Source organism: Pteropus medius, unplaced genomic scaffold (genome assembly GCF_902729225.1).
Source record: "Pteropus medius unplaced genomic scaffold, Ma_sr-lr_union100, whole genome shotgun sequence".
NCBI classification, from domain to species: domain Eukaryota; kingdom Metazoa; phylum Chordata; class Mammalia; order Chiroptera; family Pteropodidae; genus Pteropus; species Pteropus medius.
In genome coordinates, this window is record NW_024352148.1 from 590,387 (window position 1) to 615,517 (window position 25,131).

General features: G+C 51.9%; 1 protein-coding gene and 1 pseudogene across 12 annotated transcripts in view; one reads left to right on the plus strand and one right to left on the minus strand.

Annotated features, from left to right (window-relative positions):
* Positions 1–25,131, plus strand: part of ANK2 (ankyrin 2) — a 281,232-nt gene that overhangs the window by 240,268 nt on the left and 15,833 nt on the right. For 6 of the 12 annotated variants that reach the window (XM_039846891.1, XM_039846890.1, XM_039846888.1 and 3 more), the window contains 10 exons: positions 2,093–2,304; positions 2,514–2,718; positions 4,683–4,779; positions 6,977–7,205; positions 7,985–8,110; positions 9,910–10,032; positions 11,756–11,788; positions 13,577–13,598; positions 16,268–22,114; positions 23,709–23,783. In XM_039846891.1, the coding sequence (XP_039702825.1) occupies positions 2,093–2,304; positions 2,514–2,718; positions 4,683–4,779; positions 6,977–7,205; positions 7,985–8,110; positions 9,910–10,032; positions 11,756–11,788; positions 13,577–13,598; positions 16,268–22,114; positions 23,709–23,783 (6,969 nt within the window). The remainder of the gene's footprint in view (positions 1–2,092; positions 2,305–2,513; positions 2,719–4,682; positions 4,780–6,976; positions 7,206–7,984; positions 8,111–9,909; positions 10,033–11,755; positions 11,789–13,576; positions 13,599–16,267; positions 22,115–23,708; positions 23,784–25,131) is intronic. The other 6 variants (XM_039846895.1, XM_039846893.1, XM_039846894.1 and 3 more) reach the window with 3 other exon arrangements.
* LOC120589359 (uncharacterized) lies at positions 9,588–9,706 on the minus strand (annotated as a pseudogene).

A 25,131-nucleotide genomic window follows, 5' to 3' on the forward strand; every position in this document is an offset into this window, starting at 1 on the left:
AGAACTCCATGATTTTTAACCTTTTTCCCGTTTGTAAAAAAAGGGTGCGGCTCACTGCCAGTATTCATTTAACATCACGCATAGGAATGCTACATTTTGTAGGATTTGGCATTTTCAGCAACTCACCTACTAAAAACAATGCTATAAGTAGAATCATGTCATTTATTTCCGAAGACTGGCCATATACTAGAATGATGCGAAAATAATAACTAAAGCAAGCTATTTCATGGCAAACTTTGGGGATGAGGTTAGGACTGTGATCTGCGAGTTATCTTGAGGTAAACTCAGCAGCTGCAGGCGCCGCAGGTATTCTCAAGGCAAATGGGAAAAGGTTAAAAATGCCTCACTTGAAAGTTGGGATATTCAGGACACTGGAAAAAGTGCTAAGCTTCGCTACTGGAAAACTTGCATATGCCCATAACCAGTGCACCATAGAATAAGATTTCTTTCCCTTTTCTGTTATTAAGGAGACAGAACAATTAAGTTCACTCAGATTTGGGCACACAATTGGAAGAGGGAATTACCCAGTGCTGAATTGCATGCGCACGCGGGCTGTGCTCGCTCCGTCCCAGGCCTGCCCGGCCATGGCCGCAGGTTGAAACACCTCAGCTTGGGCAGAGGGAGTGGGTCGTCTTGGGCCCCTCGGGATCACAGAGACACAGTCCCAGAGCTCAAAGCAGGAGACGTGTTCCGCCTTCGGTAACTACGCAGACAGGCCAGTGCTCCGAGTGCCAAGGGCACAGCGAATCCTGTGCCGGGCTGGACGCTCAGTCGTGTAGCTGCTGCTGGCAAGATGCCTGGCAGCCACATCGGGTGCGCTCCCAGGTCGTGGATGGACCGTCACGGCAGCTGCCTTAATGGCCTCCGCAGCCCGCCCAGGCTTAGCGAGGTGAGGGGCCAGGCCCACCCCTCCAAGGGGCGGACGGGAGATAAATCGTAGGTCATTATCTCCTGAGCGAGGTGGGAAAGGCCAGGGCCATCACATTCGAGGCCACGTGTAGCTGTGGCTCCTTCTTGGAACCAGATGTGTCGCCCCCATTGAGCTCGACCGGCCGCTGACCCTGCTGTGCGCATGGGTGTCTTGTCCTCGGATGGGCACCCCCTTGCAGCTCTCAACACGTGTGGGAAGCTCGTTCTGGAGGGATCGACCTGCGCGCTTTTGTGCGCTGTGTTGGAAGTGCGCCCCTGTGTAGTGTGCGTGGTGTGGGCCAGCGCGCCCGGCTTCGGCCATCTGCGGTCAGGGCCCGGGGCGTCTGCTTCTGCCCTGCATGTCCGCTCTGGCCAGAGGACCTAGTTGCCCTTCCTGCCTCAGTAGTGAGTTGTGAGTGATTTCTGAAAATGAGCAACTTCCCATAATCCCTTAGAATTTGGTGATCCACTTAGTTCAAATTTTCTACTTTCTAAAGCAGTCTGATTTTTTTGTCTTGTACTATACATCTGCACCAACGCAACTTATAAAAAGCCCACAGTCTCATCCTCCTGATGTTAGAGGAATGTTTGGTAAATTAGTGGTTTCGGGGCACTGTCGAAACCCTGATTTCATCACCTTGCTCGTTTTTTTTATATCCACAATGACTGAGACACAGTCACCCCCTGGAGTAAACACATGAACACATCCTTACCCTCGCAAGACAGGTTTCATGCCTGCTCTATGCCCTTGAGAACTGAAAGGGTCCCAGCACTCCTTAAAACCACTGTAACTAGTTTTTGAGCTAACTTTGGGATCTGCAAAGAAAAGGCATCTGTGAACAATTCGCTGTCCATCTCATGAACCAAGGACCCAGCAGGTTGATTTCGTTCCAGCTTTGCCCTGGAACCCCCTTTCCCAGGCTGCGGGGAAACACGGCGTCTGCACCCAGATGCGGTTTCCTTCAGTGCGGAGGAGGGAAAGCCCTGTCCCGCGGAGCAACTCAGACAGGAGCCGGGGTCCTAGGGCCGCGGGCATCGGTGGTCTAGGCTAGCTTTGCTTCTCCTTTCGGTGCTGAAATGGGAGGGGCGGCCGCTGCCGGGGCGGGGCCTGGCCATGGGCGGGGCTTGCAGGGCGGGTTGGCCGCTGGCCATCGAGGTGCGAGGTCACCTGTGTTGCCCGCAGTGCTGGACAGCGCCGAGGACCTGGACCGGAAGCGCATCTGCCGCATCGTCACTCGCGACTTCCCGCAATACTTCGCCGTGGTGTCGCGGGTCAAGCAGGACAGCCACCTGATTGGGCCCGAGGGCGGTGTGCTGAGCAGCACGGTCGTGCCGCAGGTGCAGGCCGTGTTCCCCGAGGGCGCGCTGACCAAGCGGATCCGCGTGGGCCTGCAGGTACGCCGCAGGTGGGCGGGCAGCGGAGGGACCAGCTGTCAGGTGCGGGGTTGGCACTGCTGGGGGGCAGGGGCGCTCGAAGCGTGGATCTCGCGGAGCCTGACGGAGGGCTGGTGACAGTGCCAGCTCCCAGGTCCGCTTGAGAAGCCACCGGACTGGCTAGGGAGACGCAAAGCGGTGAGGTGATGGTGACTCTGTTCTCTGCACAGGCTCAGCCCACGCACAGTGAGCTGGTCAGGAAGGTCCTCGGCAGCAAAGCGACCTTCAGCCCCATAGTCACTTTGGAACCTAGAAGACGGAAATTCCACAAGCCAATCACCATGACCATCCCTGTCCCCAAGGCTGCCAGTGACGTCACGCTGAATGGTTTTGGGGGAGACGCACCAACCCTGAGACTGCTGTGCAGCATAACCGGTGAGTCACGTGAGGGCACGAGCAGAAGGTTCTGAAGGGAGCTTAGGTCCTGTGAAGCGGTCAGGAGACACCTGCTCCGTTACACGCGTCAGTTCAGGAAAGCACCCTAACTAACGAGGGCCCCAGGGGTTAAAGGACACGAACTGGCACGTACGGAGAGAGGCGGTGTGCCAGCTTGAGAGGCTGCGGGCACCCCGCGAGGAGGCTTTACCCCATTGCTGAAGGGAAACCAAGGCTGTGAGGGTCCTTTGACTAGCTGGCGGTTTAATGTAAGTATTTGCAGAGCAGGGCTTTAAAGCCAATCCTGTGCACCTCTGGGCCTCCCCCGAAGACGTCATCTGATGTCTATGGAGAAAGCATCCTCTTGAATAATTAGATCCAAGAGTTCAAACCTCACTTTTCTGTCTAGGAATTTGTTATGTGTTGGCCATCGATCTGTTGAAATAACGTTGGGAAAACAAAGCATAGATTTTTAATGATTAATGAATTTTGGTCCGTTCCGTCGGAGGTTGTAATAGCTGAGTCCACTACCAGACTCCCGGAGCACCAGCTGTGTGCCCAGTAGCGGGTGGCGGGCGAGGCAGCCCACCGGCCGCCTCGGGCTGGCAGCCCCCTGTGCAGCGGGGCTCTGTGGCACTGGTGCTGTTCTCGGTAGGGGTGACAGCCACCCCTGCTCGTTCACGTGTTGTTCCGAATCTCTCCTTCATCCTGGCAGGCATGGTCACCCTCATTTTGTTCTCTCTTTGATTCTCCCTTCTTAAGAATGTTTTGTCTATACTTATGATACAAACCATTGAGACTTTGCCCCGTAAGTTTAATAACATGCAAAATTTTCAAATACATGGGCTAAAATGAGCGTGGGGGGGATGCGTACGCTTCACTCGTGATCTCTCAGTCACTGACTTCTGGTTATTAGCATTCCTGGGTGTCTTCCCAAAACTTTTGAGTCCACGTGTAATTAACCTTCTGTCACATGCAACATAAAGGTGCGAAAGTGACATAAGGTTGAAAATGTGTAGGCGCACCCTGTCCTTGTCATGATTCAGTGCAGGTACCGCGGGGGCCTAGACGCCATCTAATCTAGTCCTTCCCACCCTGTGTCCTCAGATGTGTTTGTACCAAAGCATTTCTTAGATGTATTTGTTAATTTGAAAGTATGTCGCCCTGGGTGTTTGGATATTTGTGTCTCACTCTGTCCTGTCTGCTGAGGATTTGTACTTGGAGGCTGAGAGAATATGTGTCCGCGACCTTCCTTGATAACGCACCCCTTCTCTAAGAAACTCCAGTCACAGTTTTTCTTCACCTTAAGCCCGTTTTCCCCCTGCAGCGCTCGGAGACCGCTTTACCTTCACCTCTGCCCAGTGGGAAGGGAAGTGGGCGTTGGCCTCCCTGGCGGTTTTCTCACCCACAGAGGCTCGCCGGGAGCATTGGTCCATTCGTCCATTGCCTGCAGTGTTCATTGAACTCTTAGTATTTTCCAAGCATTTTTTCAGCCAACTTTTAATTGAAAATTGACAGACAATTTTATTTCATGAAAATAATTATATAAAATATGAAGTTCAGAAACCAAATACCTGGATTTTTTATGATTTTAACAAAGCATTCAGCTCCTTACTGGGTCAGAGGATCTATTCAAATCATCAGCTACGTACAATGCAAACTGCCAGGCTTTAGAGCCTAGCAATTACCATAAAAGCCTCAGAATGTCAGACCGAGAATAGCACACCTAATAATTTGAAGCAATTATTCAAATGACCTCCCTTAAATTCGGTTCCTCGAAAAGCGGTGTCCGCTGTTCTCACCGTGTCAGTTTTTAGCACGTTGGTTTCAGTCATTTTGTTGCCCGTGCATTATTGTGAGGGGCGGATGGGGTGACACTGGTGAGCATAGCCAGAACCATAGCCTTTATTTCGTAATCCAGATTCTGCAGTTTCATCTAACTTTTGTCCACAATCGCGTTTCAGGTGGAACCACCCCTGCTCAGTGGGAGGACATCACAGGAACGACGCCGCTGACGTTTGTCAGCGAATGCGTTTCCTTCACGACCAACGTGTCCGCCAGGTACGCCCTGCGGCTCGGGGAGCCCACCACATCTCTGTTTTCTTTCTTGCTTTCTTTAAAAGTGAACTTTGGGGTTTGGTTTGAAATGTGGTCTGCATTTACTTTGGTATTTGAAACTGGACCAGCCAGCAAATGTAATTGCGATGGTACAGTCACGAAGTCCAGCCAGTCAGATCAGAGTGGAGGGGAGCAAGTGGCCCTCAGCCTCGCCAGTGTGGCCCTCACCTGGGACCGCGATGCTTCCAGTCCCGGAGGCCTTGGGGGCGACATACTCTCTGCCGCCAGCAACGTAGCCTGGGTAACAAAGCCCCGAACCCACTGCAGTTTGTGTACTGGTTTGAGGGTCCCATGACCTGTGCATCGCAACACGTTTACACGTTACTCATTGGTGTGTCACGCATCTTCAGAACATTGACAGCATCTAGTCTTATTCCATATGCACGAAGCGACTCAGTTATTGTGAGTTAACAAGTGGATTAATCATGGATCGCTAAGCACTTCTCCATTTAATTTTGTTACGACGACTTTGCAACCTAACTAGGGCAAGAGGAATCGTGTCCACTTTACAGATGACAAAACTGACACTGACCGAGGAGGTGGAAATGCACGCACAGCTCAGCAGCGGTGCGGGGCGAGGAGGCCGGAGGGGCCGTGCTGCTGGTTCCAGCCAGCGGTGTTCCCTGCGGGCAGAGGTCCACCAGCGTGCCGAAGGGAGTCAGGAGGTGTGCCCCTCGGGGCGGGACGGAGGGGCATGTGAGCGGAGACACAGAGACGGGACGCCGGGGTCCGGGGCTGGTGCCGTGGCGTTGGCGGGCGAGCCGGGAGCCACGAGGCAGTGTCACCTATTAGCAGCTGAGCTCTCGGCACTGGAAGAAACGGGGGGTAAAATACAGTCGAGTCAGAATAAAGAGGAGGGTGATACCGCCTGTCTCCCAGGGCCAGGGATGACACCGAACCTCGAGAACGCTGTGTTGCGTGAAGTAGCCACACGCGAAGGGCAAAGGTCGCCTGATCCCACTCGTGCGAGGTTCCGGGAGAGGGCAGGTTCGCAGAGGCAGGAAGGAGAGTGGAGGTCGCCGGGGGTGGGGGCGGGGGCGTGGGATGGGACGCCACTGTCGCTGTTTGGGATGATAAAAAGGTTCTGGAGATCGAGATGGCTGCATGAGACTGTAAAGGCGCTTAATGCCAATGAATTGTACACTTTAAACGGTTACAATGGTACATTTCGTGCCACCTATATTTTACCAAAGCCGATAGAGAGAGCTCGATTGGGAACTCGAAAAGAGAGGCTGAGAGGATGAGGGAGTCTCAGGAACGGTGAAAAGCTATGGAAAGCGAATCCAGAGAAGGAGGGTTGGTCATTTCGAGGAGGGAGGTTTCAGAGCACGTGGCAACGGAATAAACCTTTGCGGGAGTCTAAACAGCAGACTGAGAGCGTCCCTCGGTGGCCTCGACTCTCTCAGCGGAGTCCTCCTTCCTAGGGCCTGAGACGAGGGGCCCGGGAGCGTCTTAAGGACTTAGCAGACGTTACCCTGTAACGTGATACGGGGGGAGAAGCTGCCGAGCACTGTGACAGGCTCGGCGAGGCCGGAAATCACACTCTGGCCGCAAAGCCAGTCATTTCGTCTGGGGATTCTGTTCCGCGGTATTCACGGGTTCTGGAGCAAAAGCGGATTTTTAAAAATGGTTGGATGGATCTGACCTTCAAGACTAGAGAGATCGCTGGAAAAGAACGATGAGATGAGGAAAAGCAGGGTGGAGTTTTTTGAAAAGCGTGTCAGGAAGCGAAGTGCAGACCCGGAAGGGCCTCGAGGAAGACGGGAACTCCGGAGAGCTGCTGGGCGTTGCGTCTGGACCAGGCCTCTGCGGCGGGCAGACGCGCGCGCAGCCTCGCGGGGGCGTCCGGGGGGTCTGGATACCCGGAAGCGTTTCCAAGGAGGACCGCGACAAGCGGTGTTTGGTGGCTGGTCTTCCTCACGCGGCCTCCCGCCCCGCGCCTCGCTGCCGCCCCCTGCCGCCCCTCCCCCTCTCCCGTCCGTCTCTCCCTTCCCTTTCGCTTTCTCTCCCCGGCTCCCTGTCTCGCTTCCTTCTTTTTACAAGAAGCATTTATTGGCCGTTTTGACCACATCGAAGGAACCGTTTCTTCTCACCCAGTGTGCTTGCAATCTTAGAGAACCGCCCTTACTTGCTTTTACAGGTTCTGGCTGATAGACTGTCGACAAATCCAGGAGTCCGTTGCGTTTGCATCACAAGTGTATAGAGAAATCATATGTGTACCGTACATGGCCAAATTTGTAGTGTTTGCCAAGTCACACGACCCCATCGAGGCCAGGCTGAGATGCTTCTGCATGACCGACGATAAGGTGGACAAGACCTTGGAACAGCAAGAAAACTTCGCGGAGGTGGCCAGAAGCCGGGACGTGGAGGTTCGTGTTTAAAACACAACCGATGTTGGCACGTGTTGTTCCCACTTTATTAACAGATGATGGTCACAGGAGTATTCAATAAATAGAGCCATAAATGAAATAAGACCAGTCCATATCTTGATCTGTTAGAGGGCGAAGGTCCAAAATCAGCCTTTTTTTAGCCAATTTGGACCTATCCTGTTGGGCTAGTCAGTCTATGTGAGGAGGTAAAAGACTTAAATATTATCTTGGAAAAAGTTATGATTTATGACAAAGTACATAAGTGACTGTAGCAGTTGAGATGTTTTTACTTTTCCTGGCTGTTCTTACTAATTTTTAGCAGTTAGGAAACAGTCGGGAAGTATGACCTTTGTGTAAATGTGAGCGTATGCTGTTCAGGGCTTTCCTGCATGCAGTATTTCGTCTTATTTCAGACCTTCTCATCAGTGTGGGCCTTTGGCTATCACAGCTGAGAAACCTGACTCCCTGTGCTAGCAAAATTTACCCAATCAGGAATTTCAACTTAGGATTGAAAACTATATTGGTTTTTGGGGGGTAACACGATACAACGTTAGAAATTAGAACATTGGCATTAAATGTCACCAAGCACTTGAAGGCTCCCATTATGAGCGGGAAGAGGGGGCGCTGGTCCATGCTTTGTCACAGGTGAGGCAAAATGTCAGCAAGTTACAGTGTGTTGTGTGTAGGTTTTAACGTGCTGAGCGGTACTACCGCTGCTTTATGTAAAGAGGTAATCATTGCAGCTGTTATATTCTGTTATTTTCCTCTGTTCCTACCAGGTGTTAGAAGGAAAACCCATCTATGTCGATTGTTTTGGCAACTTGGTGCCTTTAACCAAGAGTGGCCAACATCACATATTCAGTTTTTTTGCCTTTAAAGAAAACAGACTTCCTCTCTTTGTCAAGGTAATACCTACATGGAATACGTTTTATTCAAGATCAAGTAAGAACGTGACTTTCTTTAGTAGGAGAGTATTTGCGTTTCAGTCATTTCCAGTGATTTTCTTAAAACCTCACGTCTATAAAATGTTATAGTCTTAGAAAACTAACAATTTTTTATTTTTGAAGTTCAAGTTCAACTTTAGTTTTTATTTATAGGCTATGTTTAAAGACTAAGAATAAGGACAAATAGTTAATTCATTAATTAGAAAAACTGGCTGTTTTTTCCCACATTTTACAGGAAGTCTCTCTCTTTTCTTCACTATATTAACATTTCTTGTAAACATTTGTGCTTGAGTTGTAACAATATGAATTTCACACATGTGCAGAACAAGAGTTCTAAGTGACAACTTTTTGTAACAAAAGCTCTCAAAAGACCCAGCATCTCACTCTAATAAGAGATTATCCCAGACAGAGCTATAGACTGGATATACTTTCATAAATTCACTCAACAGATGTTTGTGGGGACACTTCGGTGCACCATGAATTTGTTGTCTCTGTTTAGGAACTTTAAGTTAGGAGTTTGGCAGTGACATATCCAAGTTTCACTCTAGATTCTGGTTCTAAGGAGGGGAGGGACAAAGATACATGAATGAGAAATTTGTGACATAAAAAGCAAGCGATAATTCCGTTCTGCTCCATTTCTCAAGCCGCTGGCTTTTCTCCGCTTCTCGCAGTGTCCTCACTCTCCTGGAGGCCTCGCAGGGTCGGGGCCGGGCTCCATCAGCTGGTACCGGTCCAGCTGCAGACGGCTGGTCCCAGGCGGTGCACCATCAGTCAGTGCCTCCTCTGCTAACTTCACCTCCCGTGATTTCCCCAACGTGTGTCGCTGAACCTCTTGTAATTTTTTTAGATCTGTTACATTTCCCCCAAGACCTCTGTTGAGGCTCTCCCTGAGCCGTGGCCTGGTGAAAGGCGGGTCCCGAAACCTCACCACGCCTCAGCGGTGACTGCTGAGTAACAAACAGCTATGTAATTAAGCTAGCGCCTCATGCCACTGACGTGCAAGAGCCGTCCTGTAAAACAGCCCACTTAAAAAACAGGCCAGGGACTGACACAGATGTTTCTTGAAAGACGGGGTGGCCTGTACATACGGGATTAGCCAGATACAAAAGGACAGTACTGTGTAACTAACTATACAAGGCACCCGGAGGAGGCAAGTGTGTAGAGCAGAAGGTCGAATCAAGGTTACTGGGAGCTGGAGGAAGACAAGACAGAGAGTTATTGGTTAGTGGGGACAGAGCTTCTGTTTGGGATGATAAGAAATTCTGCATAGTAGTGATAACTGCACAGCTTTGTGAATGTGCTTGATGCTACTGAATTGCACACTTAAAAATGTTAAGTGTAAAAATGGACATGGTAAATTTATGTATATTTCACCACAATTTCTTTATTTTTTTATTATTTTTTTAAATATTTTTTTTTCTTTCTTTTTTTTTTTTAACACCTACAGCACCTGATATTCCTAAGTGGTCTCCCACCCGAGTACTAACCAGGCGCGACCCTGCTTAGCTTCCGAGATCCGATGAGATCGGGCGTGTTCTAGGTGGCATGGCCATAGACACAATTTCTTTAAAAAGCGGAATGCTTTTTTTTAAAAGTAATTTTAAGTGATAATAGGAAAAGGAAAAAGGAGCACCCTCAAAATCTTTGTTTAGCATTCTCAAATGAAATTTATTCTGCCCTGATTCTTTTGAGAACAACCTACTTAAAAGAAACAGTATGCATCACATATGAGTGAAGCACGTATGCCTTTCTCGTTCAAGGTACGTGACACGACTCAGGAACCTTGCGGACGACTGTCATTCATGAAGGAGCCCAAATCCACCAGAGGCCTGGTGCATCAAGCGATCTGCAACTTAAACATCACCCTGCCACTTTACATAAAGGTAAGGTCAAGTCCGCCGCACTGCAGTCTGGGCAGTGTAGGGTCTGACCTTCAAGTCCTTTACAGCGTAAAAGCAGAGATACAGAGACACATGTGACCGTCATTTCTGATCCTGTCAAACTCGTTATTTTCCAATTGAGGAATAAAGTAGCTCTGTGTTACTTTGCATTAAATTTACTTTGATGGAAATTTTCTATAGATACATATTGGATATAGAAGAGAGAAAATTTGTTTTTAAGATTTAACTTTTTGGATTAATTTTTAAAAATGGAATTAATGGCTTGGTCTTCGTTATTGTTTTTATGTGCTTTCCTAGGACCATATTGGTACCTTTGGTGCCAAAATGTTCTGAGCTCATTAGCTTCTGTTTACGACCAGCTTATAGGTGGGCTCTAATTATTAAATTCAGAGCAACTTCATATTTTAAGTTGCTAAAATAATTACCTGTTCATCTTAAAACCTAGAGTATTTCAGGAAGATCGAATTAATTTTTTAACCATTAACATGATTAGTATAGAAAATGCTCCCTTGTTACAAGGCGCAGATGGGAAACATTCTTGAAAAGGAGAACGTCACTCATGGTGACCCAGAGCCCGTGCAGACCTCCTGCTCTGCGGTCGCTCTGCGGTCGCTCTGGGGTGTGGAGACCTCCTCTCGATGACTCCGGTCAAATCAAAGAAGACGACTGCATGGATTAAATGTTGGGAATAACTTCTTTTTTTAAAAAAGAAGTTTGAACCAGTATCCGTTTTAGATGGGAAGCTCCCACACGCGGCCTGTGGGGGTCGCACCCCTTGTCGGTATCATTATCAGAGACTGGGGCGGCGGCAGCGGTGGCGGCGGGGGCGGGGGGGCGGGTCGAGTAATGGCAGGTGAGCTCTGGAGTAGAAATAGATTCAAAACCCTGAATCTGGGCTCCACAGAACAAAGCATTTCCTGTACTTCTTTATACCCACCAGCCAGTTTTTCTTAATACATTATTCTCGTATAGAGGTCAGGCACACAGAGAAGCTCGTGGCATCACACTTAATGCTGTAAGTTCTTACATGTCGAGAATGAAAGGCAGTGTCTGTCCGAAGGTGAACGAGCTCTGCCTTTGATTTCGGTGAGCTTTCACTGTGCCGTAAAGAGAGCACATGCCCTATTTTTACATGGCGTTTCTCAGTCAAGACAGATGGGACCGTCGTCAGTGCTGCGATGGCCCAGGACAGCTTTCCATCTGGTTACGCAAAGCCAGACAGAAAAGATGCCAGGCCTTGTCGACCTCAGGTGGCCTCTGGCATTCAGGAGCTCCCTGTTATAACACAGCTCTCCAGTGGTGCCTGTGTAGTGAGACTGTGCTCACCATACGTGTCTCTGTGGCTCTTAGCTTTCTCAGCCACTCTCTGTAATGGCTGGGGTATGACCATCCCCACCTCTACAGACGTGTGCCAACAGATCCATTAAATGTCAAACTCTGAGGCTGTGGGTGACCAAGCATCTGAAATTAGGATGTTTATAATGTCGCCTCTTGAGTCGCTTGAATCTGCAGATGTTTGCATTTCAGTCAGCGCTCCTCAGTGTTTGTGCCTGTCCGCTGTAAATGGTTCGTGAGGAGATGTGGGCGCCCCAGCCGAGGCTCGCCCGTTGATGTGTGTGGGTAGGGTCCTCGACCTTTCCTCGTCTGCTAAACTCTCTGCTCTTCCTGCTCTCTCTCCATCCTGCATGGCATCTGGGGCGACAAGGAGTCAGAGTCAGACCAAGAACAGGAGGAAGAGGTAATTTGTGACCTTGTCGCTTGTTCACGGCTGTGTCATCCTGTGATGCTAGCGAGGTGCACCGGCGCACCGTGTCCTCTGGAGGGTTACACTGTTGTTCTTCGTCCTAACCCCCCTGAGCCTCTGTGTTCCCGTCTGTGGCCTGACCTCAGAGCAGCCAGGTTCCCCTCCGCACTGTCACCTGTCTCTCTGTGGCAGCAGAGACGTCTCTACCACCGAGCGCAGAGTAAACCGTTACCTCGGGGTTCTCAAGGCTGGTCTGGAGATGCTTGGAGGTCAAACTCTTCATAGTTCTGGGAGGGTATTCGCCTTTTAACTTGCATATCCTCCTGAGCTGCAGCGCTGTTTTCCGGAGGCTACAGTACCTGTGATGCATCACACTCAGACACTCTGGAATGTGTGCCTGTGTTTACGTGGGCTCCAGCATTTTCTCAGCTTAATTCGTAATACAGATATTTATTTATTCATATCAAATATAAAAGTTCTTCAGGCTCCTTAATAATTTTGAGGCGTTTAAAAGGGTCTTAAGACCAGTATGTTTGAGAACCACCGAGCCCCAACCTGTAAGAGGTGTGTGGTCCATCCACCAGACCATGGAGGCCTCACGGTGCAGACTGTGGCGTGGGGACACGGTGGGCCCCTACCCGCCCCTCCTTGTGCCTTAGCGATTGTCTCTCGTCACCCGTGGAGGGTTGCCCTCCATCACAGATGAAGCAGGCAAGTCTTAGAGAGGTTATCTTGACTGAAAATAGCCATTTCAATGACACCTGCTTCCAGAGTTCAAGCAAGCGTTTGTTTCCCTCGTAAAGATCTGAAAATACCCAAACATTATCTTAGAAAGGAAGAAATCATTGCAGAAGTCCTTACACTTACCTGTTAACATATTGGCTACTGTTTCTAAGGTAGACAAATGCAATTGCTATAGCTGCATGTAAATGTTTTAAATATACTAGTTGTTATCCTGATGGATTTGAAATGCAAAAACATAAAGAAAAATGTAATAAATAGCCTTGTGGCCACGGCTAAGATGTAAGTCCTGATCGGTTCAGAGAATCCCCTGACGCCCCGGCCGTGGTGTAGACTCGTCCTGCCAGGTGTCACCGTGAGAACGGTCAGCCTGTGATAAGACTGCGGCCACTCTCCCTCAGTGTCCAGGCCCTCTGTGTGTCACACGTCCTGTTTCCTTCCTGTGCCGGGCGACTCGATCGGCCCCGCTGTGCACAGTGGTGCCTGCGCTCCTTCTCGACGGGCCAGTGGCCACGCCCCCACTTGCCACACGCAGACCGGGTTTCCCATCAGGGGCCTGGGTTCCCGTTGAATATTCTCAGGAACCGTTCAGAGTGGTCGATGCACTCTGGACTCTCTGACATTGCACGTCTGGCTTATAATTAATCATACCGAAGCTACTACGTCTGTGGACCGTCTCCTTGGCATGCTGTGTGTTCTTTCTCTCAGCTAAGTTGACACTTACCGTTTAATACCTGCTTCATTCTCCTCCTGGCCTTTTCCCTAGTGAATATTTCTAACATCAGACACTCCCTGGACCCTGTCTCCCCAGGGATGACGTGCTAGAAAGGGCTTTCTACCCAGTGTCTGGACAGGAGATTTGTGTTTTCGGAGTTTGGGTGGGAAGTGAGGAGACACTCGGGGAGACCTGCAGAAATGCTGTCCTTCGCCCAGCACGGTGTCCCCCCGTGTAGCTTGTGAACGGGAGCTGACTGTGCACACGAGGGCCTGGGGGACAAGACGCTATTTGTAACTGTTCAATTTATGTATGTTTTCTTTCAGATCGATATGACATCAGAAAAAAGTAAGATTTTAACTAAAATTAAGTTTTTTTGAAAGCTGGCTACAATAAAGAGAAGCATGAATTAAGATGCAAGCTAGTTGCCATGACTAACCACTATGATTACATTTTGTGTTCTTATTAATCGTTAATATATATTTAGAAAAGCAGCTTGGCCAGTTAAATTGCAAGTATTTCTAATGTGTGATCTAATCAGCAGTACGATGCGCTGACTGTCCATCTGAGCATCCACTTTCTTTTGGTGTCCGTTAACCGCGCTGCCGCTGCGCTGTTGTTTACACACCCACCCGGCCGTTTCTGTGCGTTCGTTAGCATGACATTGTCATCTCATTTTTTTAAAAACACTGATGCGACAGTGTCACTTTTTATATCAACCCACGCTGACTTCAGCAGAGAACTCCTAATCTTTGTAGCTGCACCTGCAAAAGTGATGCTGTCTCACTAGTTGTCAGCGAGGGCCAGCCCCGCCCCCCCCGCACCCCTTACCGTGGCGAAGCGTGACTGCCTTCTTGAGGGCTGAGGTCAAACGGACTCTTGTGAAAAATAAAGAGCCATGAATTCAAAAATTAAAACCTCCTGGATGGAATTACTAATTAACGCAGTGTAGTATTATAGAGCTAATATTTTAAATAATGATGCAAATCCCAAACATAAGTTTACAGAAGGAACTGGTTTTCACAGACCTTACGAGAACTATCTTAGAACTCATTGGAGGTGTGTCACACTCACTGGAGGCGTGTCACACTCAATTAACGTTTCTGTTTGTCGGCCCATTTCTGGAGATTCTGGCTTCTTGTACAGAAGAACTTGAATCTTTCAGGTTTTTTCGTTTGTATTTTTCATTTTATGCCCGACGTGATTTAGAAGAAAATTCTAATTTTTGATGGTTATTTATTTTAAGATTTATTTTGATTCACCGTATTTCAGGGTGCTACCCCCCATGAGGAGAGAACTGAGAGCCACGTCACTATGGCTGTGGGGCCACGCGCAGTGACCTGAGGGCCGGAGTTCCGAAGTCCTCGCTCGGTGTAATTCACCGTTAAGTTACTAAAATGCTTTTGATTGAGAGCTCCCTTCCCCTCATGTTAAATCATTACTTAGGACTGGAATGTTTTGAATTCTGGATCTTTTAATTGGTTTCTATTTGAACAAATTTGTATTGATGAAATTATTTTCGTATATTTTTACATATGGATATTCACAGAGGATATTTCTTCAACAAATAATGATCCTTTCAAGAGAAGGCATTTTTGTTTACTAAAAAGACGAGATGTCATCAGTGCCTTCATGAATTTCCATTTTTAAAGGAGATTTTACTTTATTCTCCCACTTTCTCATTCACGACTACTGTGTTTATTTAGATGGTCCTCCTTTTTTCATTCCTTGGAAACAAACTCACAGGGATTAAAAATTCATCCATCCACGTGGCTCACGGCTTATAAAACTACGATGCTGCTGTAATGCCACGGATTCTCCTGAACGACTCCCAGGTGTTGTGAATGTTTTAAAATTTTCAAACATAGACTCCTGTTTGGTTTTCTTTGAGTGTAAAGACAGTTATTAAATGCTATTCCTCTGGGTATAAAGTAATCTCCGAAGGAGGCTCTGTTGGAGGGATGCTCTCCCACTGTCTTTCCAGGGGTCAGTCTTGAGGCTGCGTCCGTGCCTGGCCTCTGGCGGGGACGGCCCGCCAAGGGCGCCCCGAGTGTGCACGCTTCACCACAGTGATGGGCCACGTGTCCGTCCCCATCTCTCCCCACTCCTGCTTGTGCCTTTCAGCGAGGCTGGCCGCCTCTCCCGGCTTCGCTCCACCTTTGCTTTGCATGGAAATAACTTGGCTTACATAACTGTGCGTGTGTCCGTGTGACTGTCTCCGTGTCGGTGGCCATGCATCACATTTTAACTTTGGACTCACGTGTACGTTTCATCACTATGGTGGTTTTTGTTGTTTTTCTTTCCTTTCTTTCCCTCCTTGGTCTATCCATCACGTGTCCAAACAAGGAGGGCACTCCAAGGAAAGGACCGTGCCTCTCAGCACAGACCGTTGGTTCATTGTCAGGTGTGCCCTTCCTTAGAGGAAATGCCGGTGTGCAGCTCATTCAGACGTGTCCACATAGTCGCTTATACGGTCACTGGCAGAACGGGACGTGCTGCATCCCAGATGTCTGTGTGGTTTGAAGTGTACACACCTCGCGAGAAGTCGTTCTGAGTTTGCTGCCTACTGGCTTCCTCCTAGAGGAAATGAGCGTTCTGCAATGTCTGATGCTTTTTCCTTTTTTCTCATGTTTATTTTTCTTTCAACATTGATCTGTAACATCTGAACAATCTTGAGATACCTCTGTGTAATTTCACTGTGATCGCTGGTGGTTTTGATTTGATTTGTGTGCGTGTCTGTGTGTTGATTATTTGTTAGGACTTTGTTGTATGTGTGGATGTCCTACAAGTGAGAAAATTAAGCAAGTTATTTCCTGCTCATTTTTCCTTTTCAGTTTATTCCGTTAGCCTTGCTTTGCTTTTGTCCCCTGAGACCTCGTGGACCCGCCACCCCTGCCCATTTCTGTTGTTCCCCCAGCACGACAGGAAAGACACTGTGTCCTTTGGCTCCTGATTACATTTGCCAATATCTCCTTTGATTTCCATTTTACTTTCAATGTTTTTCATTCACATCAAAGATGATGAGACAGAATCTACAGAAACATCTGTCCTGAAAAGTCACCTGGTTAATGACGTTCCCGTCCTGGCGAGTCCGGACTTGCTCTCGGAAGTTTCTGAGATGAAGCAAGACCTGATCAAGATGACAGCCCTCTTGACCACAGATGTGTCCGACAGGGCAGGTCCCCTTAAAGTGAAAGAGCTGGCGAGGGCCACCGAGGAGGAGCCGGGGGAGCCCTTCGAAATCGTTGAGAGAGTCAAGGAGGACTTAGAGCGAGTGAACGAGATCCTCAGGGGGGGAGCCTGCACGGGGGCAGGCGGCGGGGCCCCGAGACCCCAGTCGGAGAGGGAGTCAGTGGGAGACGGGTGGGTCATCGTCAGCGATGAGGAGGTAGAGGAGGCCAGGCAGAGGGCAGACGCAGAGGCCGCGGGCCGGACGGCGCATGCGCACGGCCCCACCGAGGGTCTTCAGGGCCCCGCGGCTGCTCAGGGAGAGGAGCTGCCGGCCGTGCCCGGGGCCAGGGGCCCCGAAAGCGAAGGGAAAGGTAGCCCCCCAGATGAGCCGCAGAGAACGCAGCCACAGCCCAAACCAGGCCTGGGCGTCAAGAAGCCCGTGAGGAGGAAACTGACAGAGAAGCAGACGCAGAAAGAGGAGCGGTCCCCGGCCGGCGCGGGGGCCGCCCAGCCGCAGAGAGGCGGTTCAGAGGAGTCCTCGGACGGCGACCCGCGCCTCGCGCCCGAGCCCCTTCCCGCCGGCAAGGCCACGTCGCCGCTCGTGGAGGAAACGCCCATCGGCTCCATCAAGGACAAAGTGAAGGCCCTTCAGAAGCGGGTGGAAGATGAGCAGAAAGGTCGGAGCAAGTTGCCCGTCAGAGTCAAGGGCAAAGAGGAAGTGCCCAGGAGGACGAGCCACAGGCCACATGTGGCTGCGTCGCCCCCTCTGAAGTCCCCCTCCTCCAGAGCAGAAAGACACTCTTCTCTTTCCTCCTCTGCAAAATCTGAAAGGCATCCTCCTGTGTCGCCACCAAGTAAGACCGACAAAACCGAGAAACACTCCCCTGTGTCACCCTCGACAAAAACTGAGAGACACTCCCCTGGGGCCTCATCAGGTAAAACCGAGAAACACTCCCCCGTGTCACCTTCAGGTAAAGCAGACAAACGTCCACCTGTATCGCCCTCTGGAAGAATGGAGAAACACCCACCGGTATCCCCCGGGAGAACAGAAAAACGCCTGCCTGTGTCACCAGCCGGAAGGACAGAAAGGCACCCATCTGTATCCACCCCTGGGAAAACTGAGAAGCGCCTTTCGGTGTCACCTTCCGGGAAAACTGAAAAAGCACCTGTGTCCCCCACCTGGAGAGCAGAGCGGATTGAGGAGAGCATGTCCGTCCGGGAGCTGATGAAGGCGTTCCAGGCAGGCCAGGACCCCTCAAAACACAGGGCCGGGCTCTTCGAGCACAAATCAGCAAAACCAAAGCCGCCTCAGGAAAAAGGCAAAGGCCGAGCAGAAAAAGAGAAGGGGCAGACGCCCCCCCAGAAGGAGGCACAGAAAGCGGAGACTCAGACGCTCAAACGAGGCCCGCGACCTCCGGGCACAGGCGCCTGGGAGCCCCGGAGGGGGGCCCGTGCCTCCTCCGGCGGGTGTCGGCGCGAAGATGCAGCCGGAGGACAGGAGCCGGCCGCCAGCCCCCAGATGCCTGTCCCCGCTCAGCCGGTGCCCGAGGAGGGGCCGGCCGGCGAGCCGGGGGACATGGGGCTCCAGATCAGCCCCGACAGGAGGACCTCCACCGACTTCTCGGAGGTCATCAAGCAGGAGCTGGAAGACAATGACCAGTACCAGCAGTTCCGCCGGGGCGACGAGGCAGAGAAGGCGCAGCTGCTCTTGGACCAGGTGCTCACTAGTCCCCTCGACACGCCCCTCCCACTGGGCGACATGGAGCAGCACCCCCCGGCTCTGTCCTTCTGCCGGGGGGCTCTGGATGGCAGCTGTGAAAGCCTGAAGCCTGACGGCGCGGCGGGGTCTCCGTGTGGCAGCCTGCTGGAGGGGACCCCTCAGGTCAGCTCCGAGGAGAGCTACAAGCATGAGGGCCTGGCGGAGACCCCCGAGACGAGCCCCGAGAGCCTTTCCTTCTCACCCAAGAAAGGCCGTGAGCAGCTTGGGGAGACAAGCGAAACTGCCGTGTTAGAAGCTGCAGCAGAAACTCATTCAGGAACACGCTCCATGGCCAAGGGCATTCCCGACGGCGCTGAGGAGCCAGGAGCGGCCGCCATGGAGGGCGCAGAGCCCCAGGCCCGGCGCGTGCCGATGGAGGCCACCCCGGACCCCTCCACAGCAATGGGCCCCGAACCCCAAGACAACGGCCTCAGCGGTGCTGTGTCCTCAGCAGCAGAAACACCCGCGGGGCTGACCGAGGGCCCGCCTGCACACGCTGGTTGCTCCCATGAGACACAAGCCGACTGTGACACTCAGGGACCCACCAGCCCCGAGCCCTCGCCACCTGAGGCAGCTGTCAGGACGGGCCCTGGGGCTGAGCGCCAGCGCCCCGCAGCTCCCCGCAGCCCCCCAGGGCTGGAGCTCGCCCTCCCTCGCCCCAGCACCGAGGTCCTCAGCCCGGGGGCCGACGAGTCCCTGGCAGTGAGCCACCGGGACTCCCTGGAGGCCAGCCCCGTGCTGGAGGACAACTCGTCACACAAAACCCCGGACTCCCTGGAGCCCAGCCCTCTGAGAGAGTCCCCCTGCCGTGACTCCCTCGAAAGCAGCCCTGTGGAGCCCAAGGTGAAGGCTGCTCTCCTAGGTCACTCCCCACTGCCCGCAGCCGTCCCCAAGACAGAGCTTCTGACAGAAGTGGCCTCCGTGCGCTGCCGGCTGCTCCGAGACCCAGACGGCAGTGCCGAGGATGACAGCCTTGAGCAGACGTCTCTCGTGGAGAGCTCGGGGAAGAGCCCCCTCTCCCCTGACACCCCCAGCTCTGAGGAAGTTAGCTACGAGGTCACGCCCAAAGCCTCAGATACCAGCACCCCGAAACCGGCTGTGATTCATGAGTGTGTGGAGGAGGATGACTTGGAAAATGGGGAGCAAAAGAGGTTCACACCCGAAGAGGAGATGTTTAAGATGGTAACCAAAATCAAAACCTTTGACGAGCTGGAACAGGAAGCAAGACAGAGAAGGGACTGCAGAAGAGAAGCCAGGCAGGAGGAGTCGTGCGCGGCCCCAGAGCTGGACACTGACGGCCCCGCAGACGCCGATGAACCAGGACACACGGGGCGTGCGGGGGAGGGCGGCGCCGGCCCCAGCGGGGCGACACCAGAGAGCAGAACGGCTTCTCCCTCCCCGGAGAGCGAGCCAGAGCCGACGCAGCCGAGGAGAGCCGCCGACGCGGGCCTCGCGCCCGAGCCTGTCATTCACGTGCAGCCTCCGTCCCCGCGGCCGTCCAGCTCGGACTCCGGTTCCAGCCCCGAAGACGTGCACGTCCGGCCGGCTCCCAAGCAGTACACCTTCAAGCTGAAGGAAGATGCTCAGGAAGAGCCAGGTGACTCAGACGAGGGAAGAGATGGAGACAGGCTGCGTGACGCCGTCCCCACCGCCGACGGCCCAGAGACACCCTGTGACGATGCAGACAGAGGTGCCGACTCTCCGAAACCCTGCATCGGCCACGGCTGTGAGGCGGGGGCTCCGCGCAGACTGGCCACACACGCCCCTCCAGGCCTCCGCAGTCCCTCTGGTGCCCATGGCGGTGAGGAGCCGGTCATCCACGAGGCGCTGTTAGCTGCCCGAGACACGGGGGACAGAGAGGCGGGGGACAGGGACACAGAAGGAGAAGAATTCACTGTTTCTCGAGCAGCATCTCCACAAATCGGTGTCCCCAGCGAAGACTTGTCATCATTCTCCTCTCTGTCTCTTTGTCCAGCATCTGAGGGAAAAGAATTAGAAGGAGACGTGACCGCTCCACCCCCTACTACAGAAGGAGAGGTCACACAGACCGGCCAAGCCTCTGCGGGCTCACCAGCGGGCGGCGCCACTCAGGACTCGTCAGTCACGACTGAAACAGACCGGCCGTCCACGGACGTCCTGGCGGCCGACCCCGTTGAGACTGGAGAAGCCTGTGATCCTCAGGTCGTAAGCCCTTACGAAAACGTTCCTTCCCAGACTTTTTTCTCCAGTGAGGAGAGCAGAACCCAAACAGACGCAAGACACACAAACTTTCACTCCTCCGAAGTGTGTTCTATGACAATCACATCCTCTGTTGAAGGCGCAGTGGTGGCAGGTCCCCAAGAATCCAATGTCAGGGACCGGAGTGTGGAAATAGAGCCTGCGCTGGAGAGCGCCTTGTGGGAAGTGCCGTCAGGTGGGGCCACCGCGCCCCCGGAGCCCGCGACGCCAGACCCAGCAGCAGTCGGCGGCGGGCAGGTGAGCAGAGTCATCATCACGAAAACCGAAGCGGAGTCTGATTCCTGGAGTGAAATCCGTGAGGACGACGAAGCCTTCGAGGCCCGGGTGAAGGAGGAAGAGCAGAAGATATTTGGTTTGATGGTAGACAGACAGTCACAGGGCACGACCCCTGACACCACTCCTGCCCGGACGCCCACTGAGGAGGGGACCCCGGCCAGCGAGCAGAACCCGTTCCTCTTTCAGGAGGGCAAGCTGTTTGAGATGACCCGAAGTGGCGCCATTGACATGACCAGGAGGCCCTATGCAGACGAAAGTTTCCACTTTTTCCAAATTGGGCGAGAATCCAAAGAAGAGGCGCTCTCTGAGGACAGGAAAGAAGGGGACGCTGCTGCTGAGCCCCCACAGCTGGAGACGTCCGCTGAGCCACTGGCACCTGCAGAATCAAAAGACTCAGTGGACCGTGACGCCGACGTGGTCCCAGACGGCCCGAGCAGGGAGGGGGAGGGCATCCCTGCTTCCGACGCTCCATTTCACGCCCACGCAGCGACCCCTGCCCCCGCAGACACGCTGACACCAGAGGCCACTTCCCCCGCCCTGTCCGGGGGGCAGTGGACAGCTGGCCCTTGGTGCCCTGAGCCGGTGGCACAAGCTCAGGTGGACTTGCCCACGGTCTCCAGGTGTGCTCCTTTGGGCCAGGACGGTGGCTCTCCTGATTCTTCCCCGGAGGAGCAAAGGTCGGTCATTGAGATCCCTACTGCCGCCATGGAGAGCGAGCCTTCTGCGGAGGGCAAGGCCAGGGGCCCCGTGAGGACTAGGCCCACTCCCATTGCGGGGCACAAGCTTGGCCTCTCTGAGGACATTCTGTCCAGCCCAGAGGACGACAGTGAAGGGGAGGAAGCAGAACCAGGGTCGAAGGTCCCCGTGGAAGTGCCTGTCCCAGTAGCCGAGCAGTGGCCTTTGCCTGTGGACTCGTCTCTGCAGGAGACGCTGGCTCCTCAGGGGCAGGGCGAGCCAGGCAGAGCAGTGGCCGGCAGGAGCAGGTCTGACTCTGCTGCCGGCCCCCTGGGCTCAGAGACCAGGTGTGCGGGGGGCGGCAGAAGTGACCTGGAGGCAGCAGCAGAGAGCAGGGAGAGGGCGGAGGAGTCGGAGCCGGCGGGGGCCACGAGCCCCCCCTGGGGAGGGCAGGAGCGGCTCCTGGGCCTCTGCAGGGGCTCCATTGAGTTCTTCGAGGAGGTCAGCGATGAGGCGTCCAGGCTGGCAGATAGGCTGGCACAGTCAGAGAGGGAGCAGCAGGGCGTAGCGTCCGACGAGGAGAGCAGTAGTGCCCTGGAAGTCTCGGTGACCGAGAATCTGCCACCTGTTGAGACCGAGCACTCAATCCCCGAGGACATCTTTGACACAAGGCCCATCTGGGATGAGTCCGTTGAGACTCTGATTGAGCGCATCCCTGATGACAATGGCCATGACCGTGCTGAAGGTATTGCCACCCCCGGGGTCCCTGTGCTGCGCACGCATGTCCTAAGCCCGGCGTGGTTTTCTCGTGTGTCTGTTTTATTTAGCGATTCGTGTCTCGTTTTCTTTATGCTTTCACCGGTCGCTGTGTTTGTGTAAGCCCTTCGTGTCGTGTGCTTTCTCTGTACACTCTCGTCTGTGGAAACAATCTCAAGATTGAATAACGAGAATGCTCACGGGAGCGTGACCGTGGCCGGCGACGGCGCCCCTGCCCCGCTGCACGCGAGGCCATGCCAGCTTTGAGTTTTGTTGTCCTGAGGGCCAGGCTTAGCCGCAGATTCAGCTCTTCTGCTTTTGCACACCAGTATATCGGGTTGGGTTTCATATTACGAAGATTCACTGCTTTGTCTTCTCGCCTTTGTGCACTTGAAAATAACTCACACTTACTTTTGTAATCATTCGGAAGCCATTGGCTCAAGAAGATTTTACGTATCATGAAATTCCAATTTTGTGGATCTGTTCTTGATTCACAAAGCTTGGATTTCAGATACCCTTGGTAAAACTTTAAGCAAACAAACAGGTAAAATGTGCTTTTCGTAGATACGAATGGATGGGGAAGGCACTTGATGAGATGCAGCAGACAACAGAACTCAAACTTGGCATGATTTAGGCTGACTGTGAGGGGACAATGGCTCTCAATTATTAAAAAAAAAAAGGAAACCTTAGATGGCTTTGAAAAGTAGTCTCTGATCTTCCAATATCTCTACAATAAAGACTATTATTCTTAAATTTACGTTATAAAAGAATGTCACAATACCATGAACTAAAGTGCTGCCCATCATCAATTAATGGGGGTTAAAAATAAATGGGAAAATTATAGTTTGTGGAAGTAATATATGAGCTTACTTCATAGTAAGCAGACAGGAACTTCGCCCAGAAGACACGCATACTCACTAACGCAGCGCGCATGCGCACGCACACGCACGCACGCGCACATGCACACGCACACATACGCGCGCACACACACATACCCACCCACCACTCTCACCCTTCCTCCTCCCAGCATCACCGGGACCAAGGCAAATGCTGTTTCTGGCCACACTGAGAAAAACTCAGGATGGTCTGGTCAATGCAGGGTCTAGGTCTCATGGGAATCTTGGCTGTGATGCAGTATCCTCCACGTGTGACCTGGAAGTGACCTCTGCTGCCACGGACAGTGACAGGAGGTCCTGAACGATAACTCCACTTCCACATCCCGTTTATGATTTCTCTGGTGTTTAGTGAGAGAGATGACTATTTTCTGGTGGGCAGCATTCTCTCAGATAATTTAAAAGGAAAGTCCCAACGTGACTGGAAATTAGCAATTTATGTGATTATGTCCTGTGACTAGTCTTGATTAAAGAGATATGGAAGCAGATGGTTTTCATGATTCATATTAGATTCTCTATTCCATTCCAGAAATCAGGCAAACACACAATTTAATATGAATTAAAATGTAATCACTAAATTGTGCTGTTACCAGATATTTGGACAAGCGCTTCCTTTCTGGGGGTGACCGCACTGTGGGTCCTCTCCGACCGTAGACAATCTCTGGCCCTTCTGTTTTTGACCTTCTGTAGATCAGCAGGATGAGCGGGATTGGATGGCGGAAAGGCTGGCGTGTGTCGCCGATCACCTCGGCTTCAGCTGGACAGGTGAGATGAGCGCGAATGGCTTTGTCAGTGAAACCTGCTTGGTCTAAATGACACAGCTGCCTCGCCAAGTGTTACTGACAGTGAAAAGGCCCTTGCTCGTCCCTTGAGGACGACCGTGTGGGGCGGCGAGGAGGGGAGGAACCGTGGACTGGGGGACAGGCTCTCGTCGACTCGCCCCGTGAGCTGGGCAGGCCGCCTGCCGCCTCAGATCCGGAGTGCTGGTGGCTTGGGCTGGGAGAATGGGGTGCCAGCCCACTCCACGCCCTTGGGAGCTGTGAGTAGCTGAGCTTCGGGGAGACTGCCGAGTTCCAGAATCACTGTTACGTGTCATTGTCATAAAATTCAATTTGAGATTTAACCAGGGCTGCCTACTTAGAACGGTGCTAAAATCTGCGTTGGGTGAATGTTGAAATACCTATGAATGAGATGCTGCACCAATTTTCTGAGAAATGGGAATGATTAAGAGTAGAAATTATAATATGTGTTGAATAATTTATTAAGGGAAAGCGAATTCTAAAATCAGTACGGTTCACTTACGGATCGTGATCTGTGCTCTGACACCTCGCCCGTGACCGACGCACCAGGGCAGGATTGGCCGTCCCCTGACCTGCCTTTGTCTGGCCTCACTTCCTTTTCTATTACTCGCGACTACTTTGTCAATATTCAGCTCCTTTCAGTTTCTTAAACGTTTGGTGATGAGTAGGAGTCCAAATGTCCTCAACAGAGATAATCGATCATGTAGAGTAAGATTGGAAGCAGGAAGCTTAGCCGTTTTCTTTAAAAACTGATCAGTTATTTAATTGAGTTTAGGGGAAGAAAGGACAGCAGAATATCTCTGGTTGACTTACTAAATAAACGACATCTCGAATTACTTTATTTTGCTGCTTTAAATGTATGCATATGTACACATTATCTATTAAATGTAATATCTCTGTACCTGTTAAGAATTCAGACCCCACCACTGTGCAGAGTGGTAGGAAGACGAAAAGTCAGTCTCCTGGCCCCGCTCCTGAGGGTTAACTGCTAATGCTTTCTCATGTGTCCAAGGCATCGATGCCTATTATTTTAAAATAAGTAAGATTTTACTTCATTTTCCTTGTAAGTATTCCATCACCACAGACACATCTGTCTCGTTCTTTTAAATGGCTGTTTAATGCTGCTCTGCGGAGCTGCCAGCGTTTTATCCATGCCCTTTATTGATGGGGACTGAGGCTGTGTCCCGCAGATGGCTGTAAGGGTGCCCGTGCGCTGGTACACTTTTGTGCGTGTTCCCATAGGGCATATTTCCACAGGTGGATTGCCAGGTAAGGGGTCTGCATAGTTTTAATTTTGAAAGATATTGGCAAAT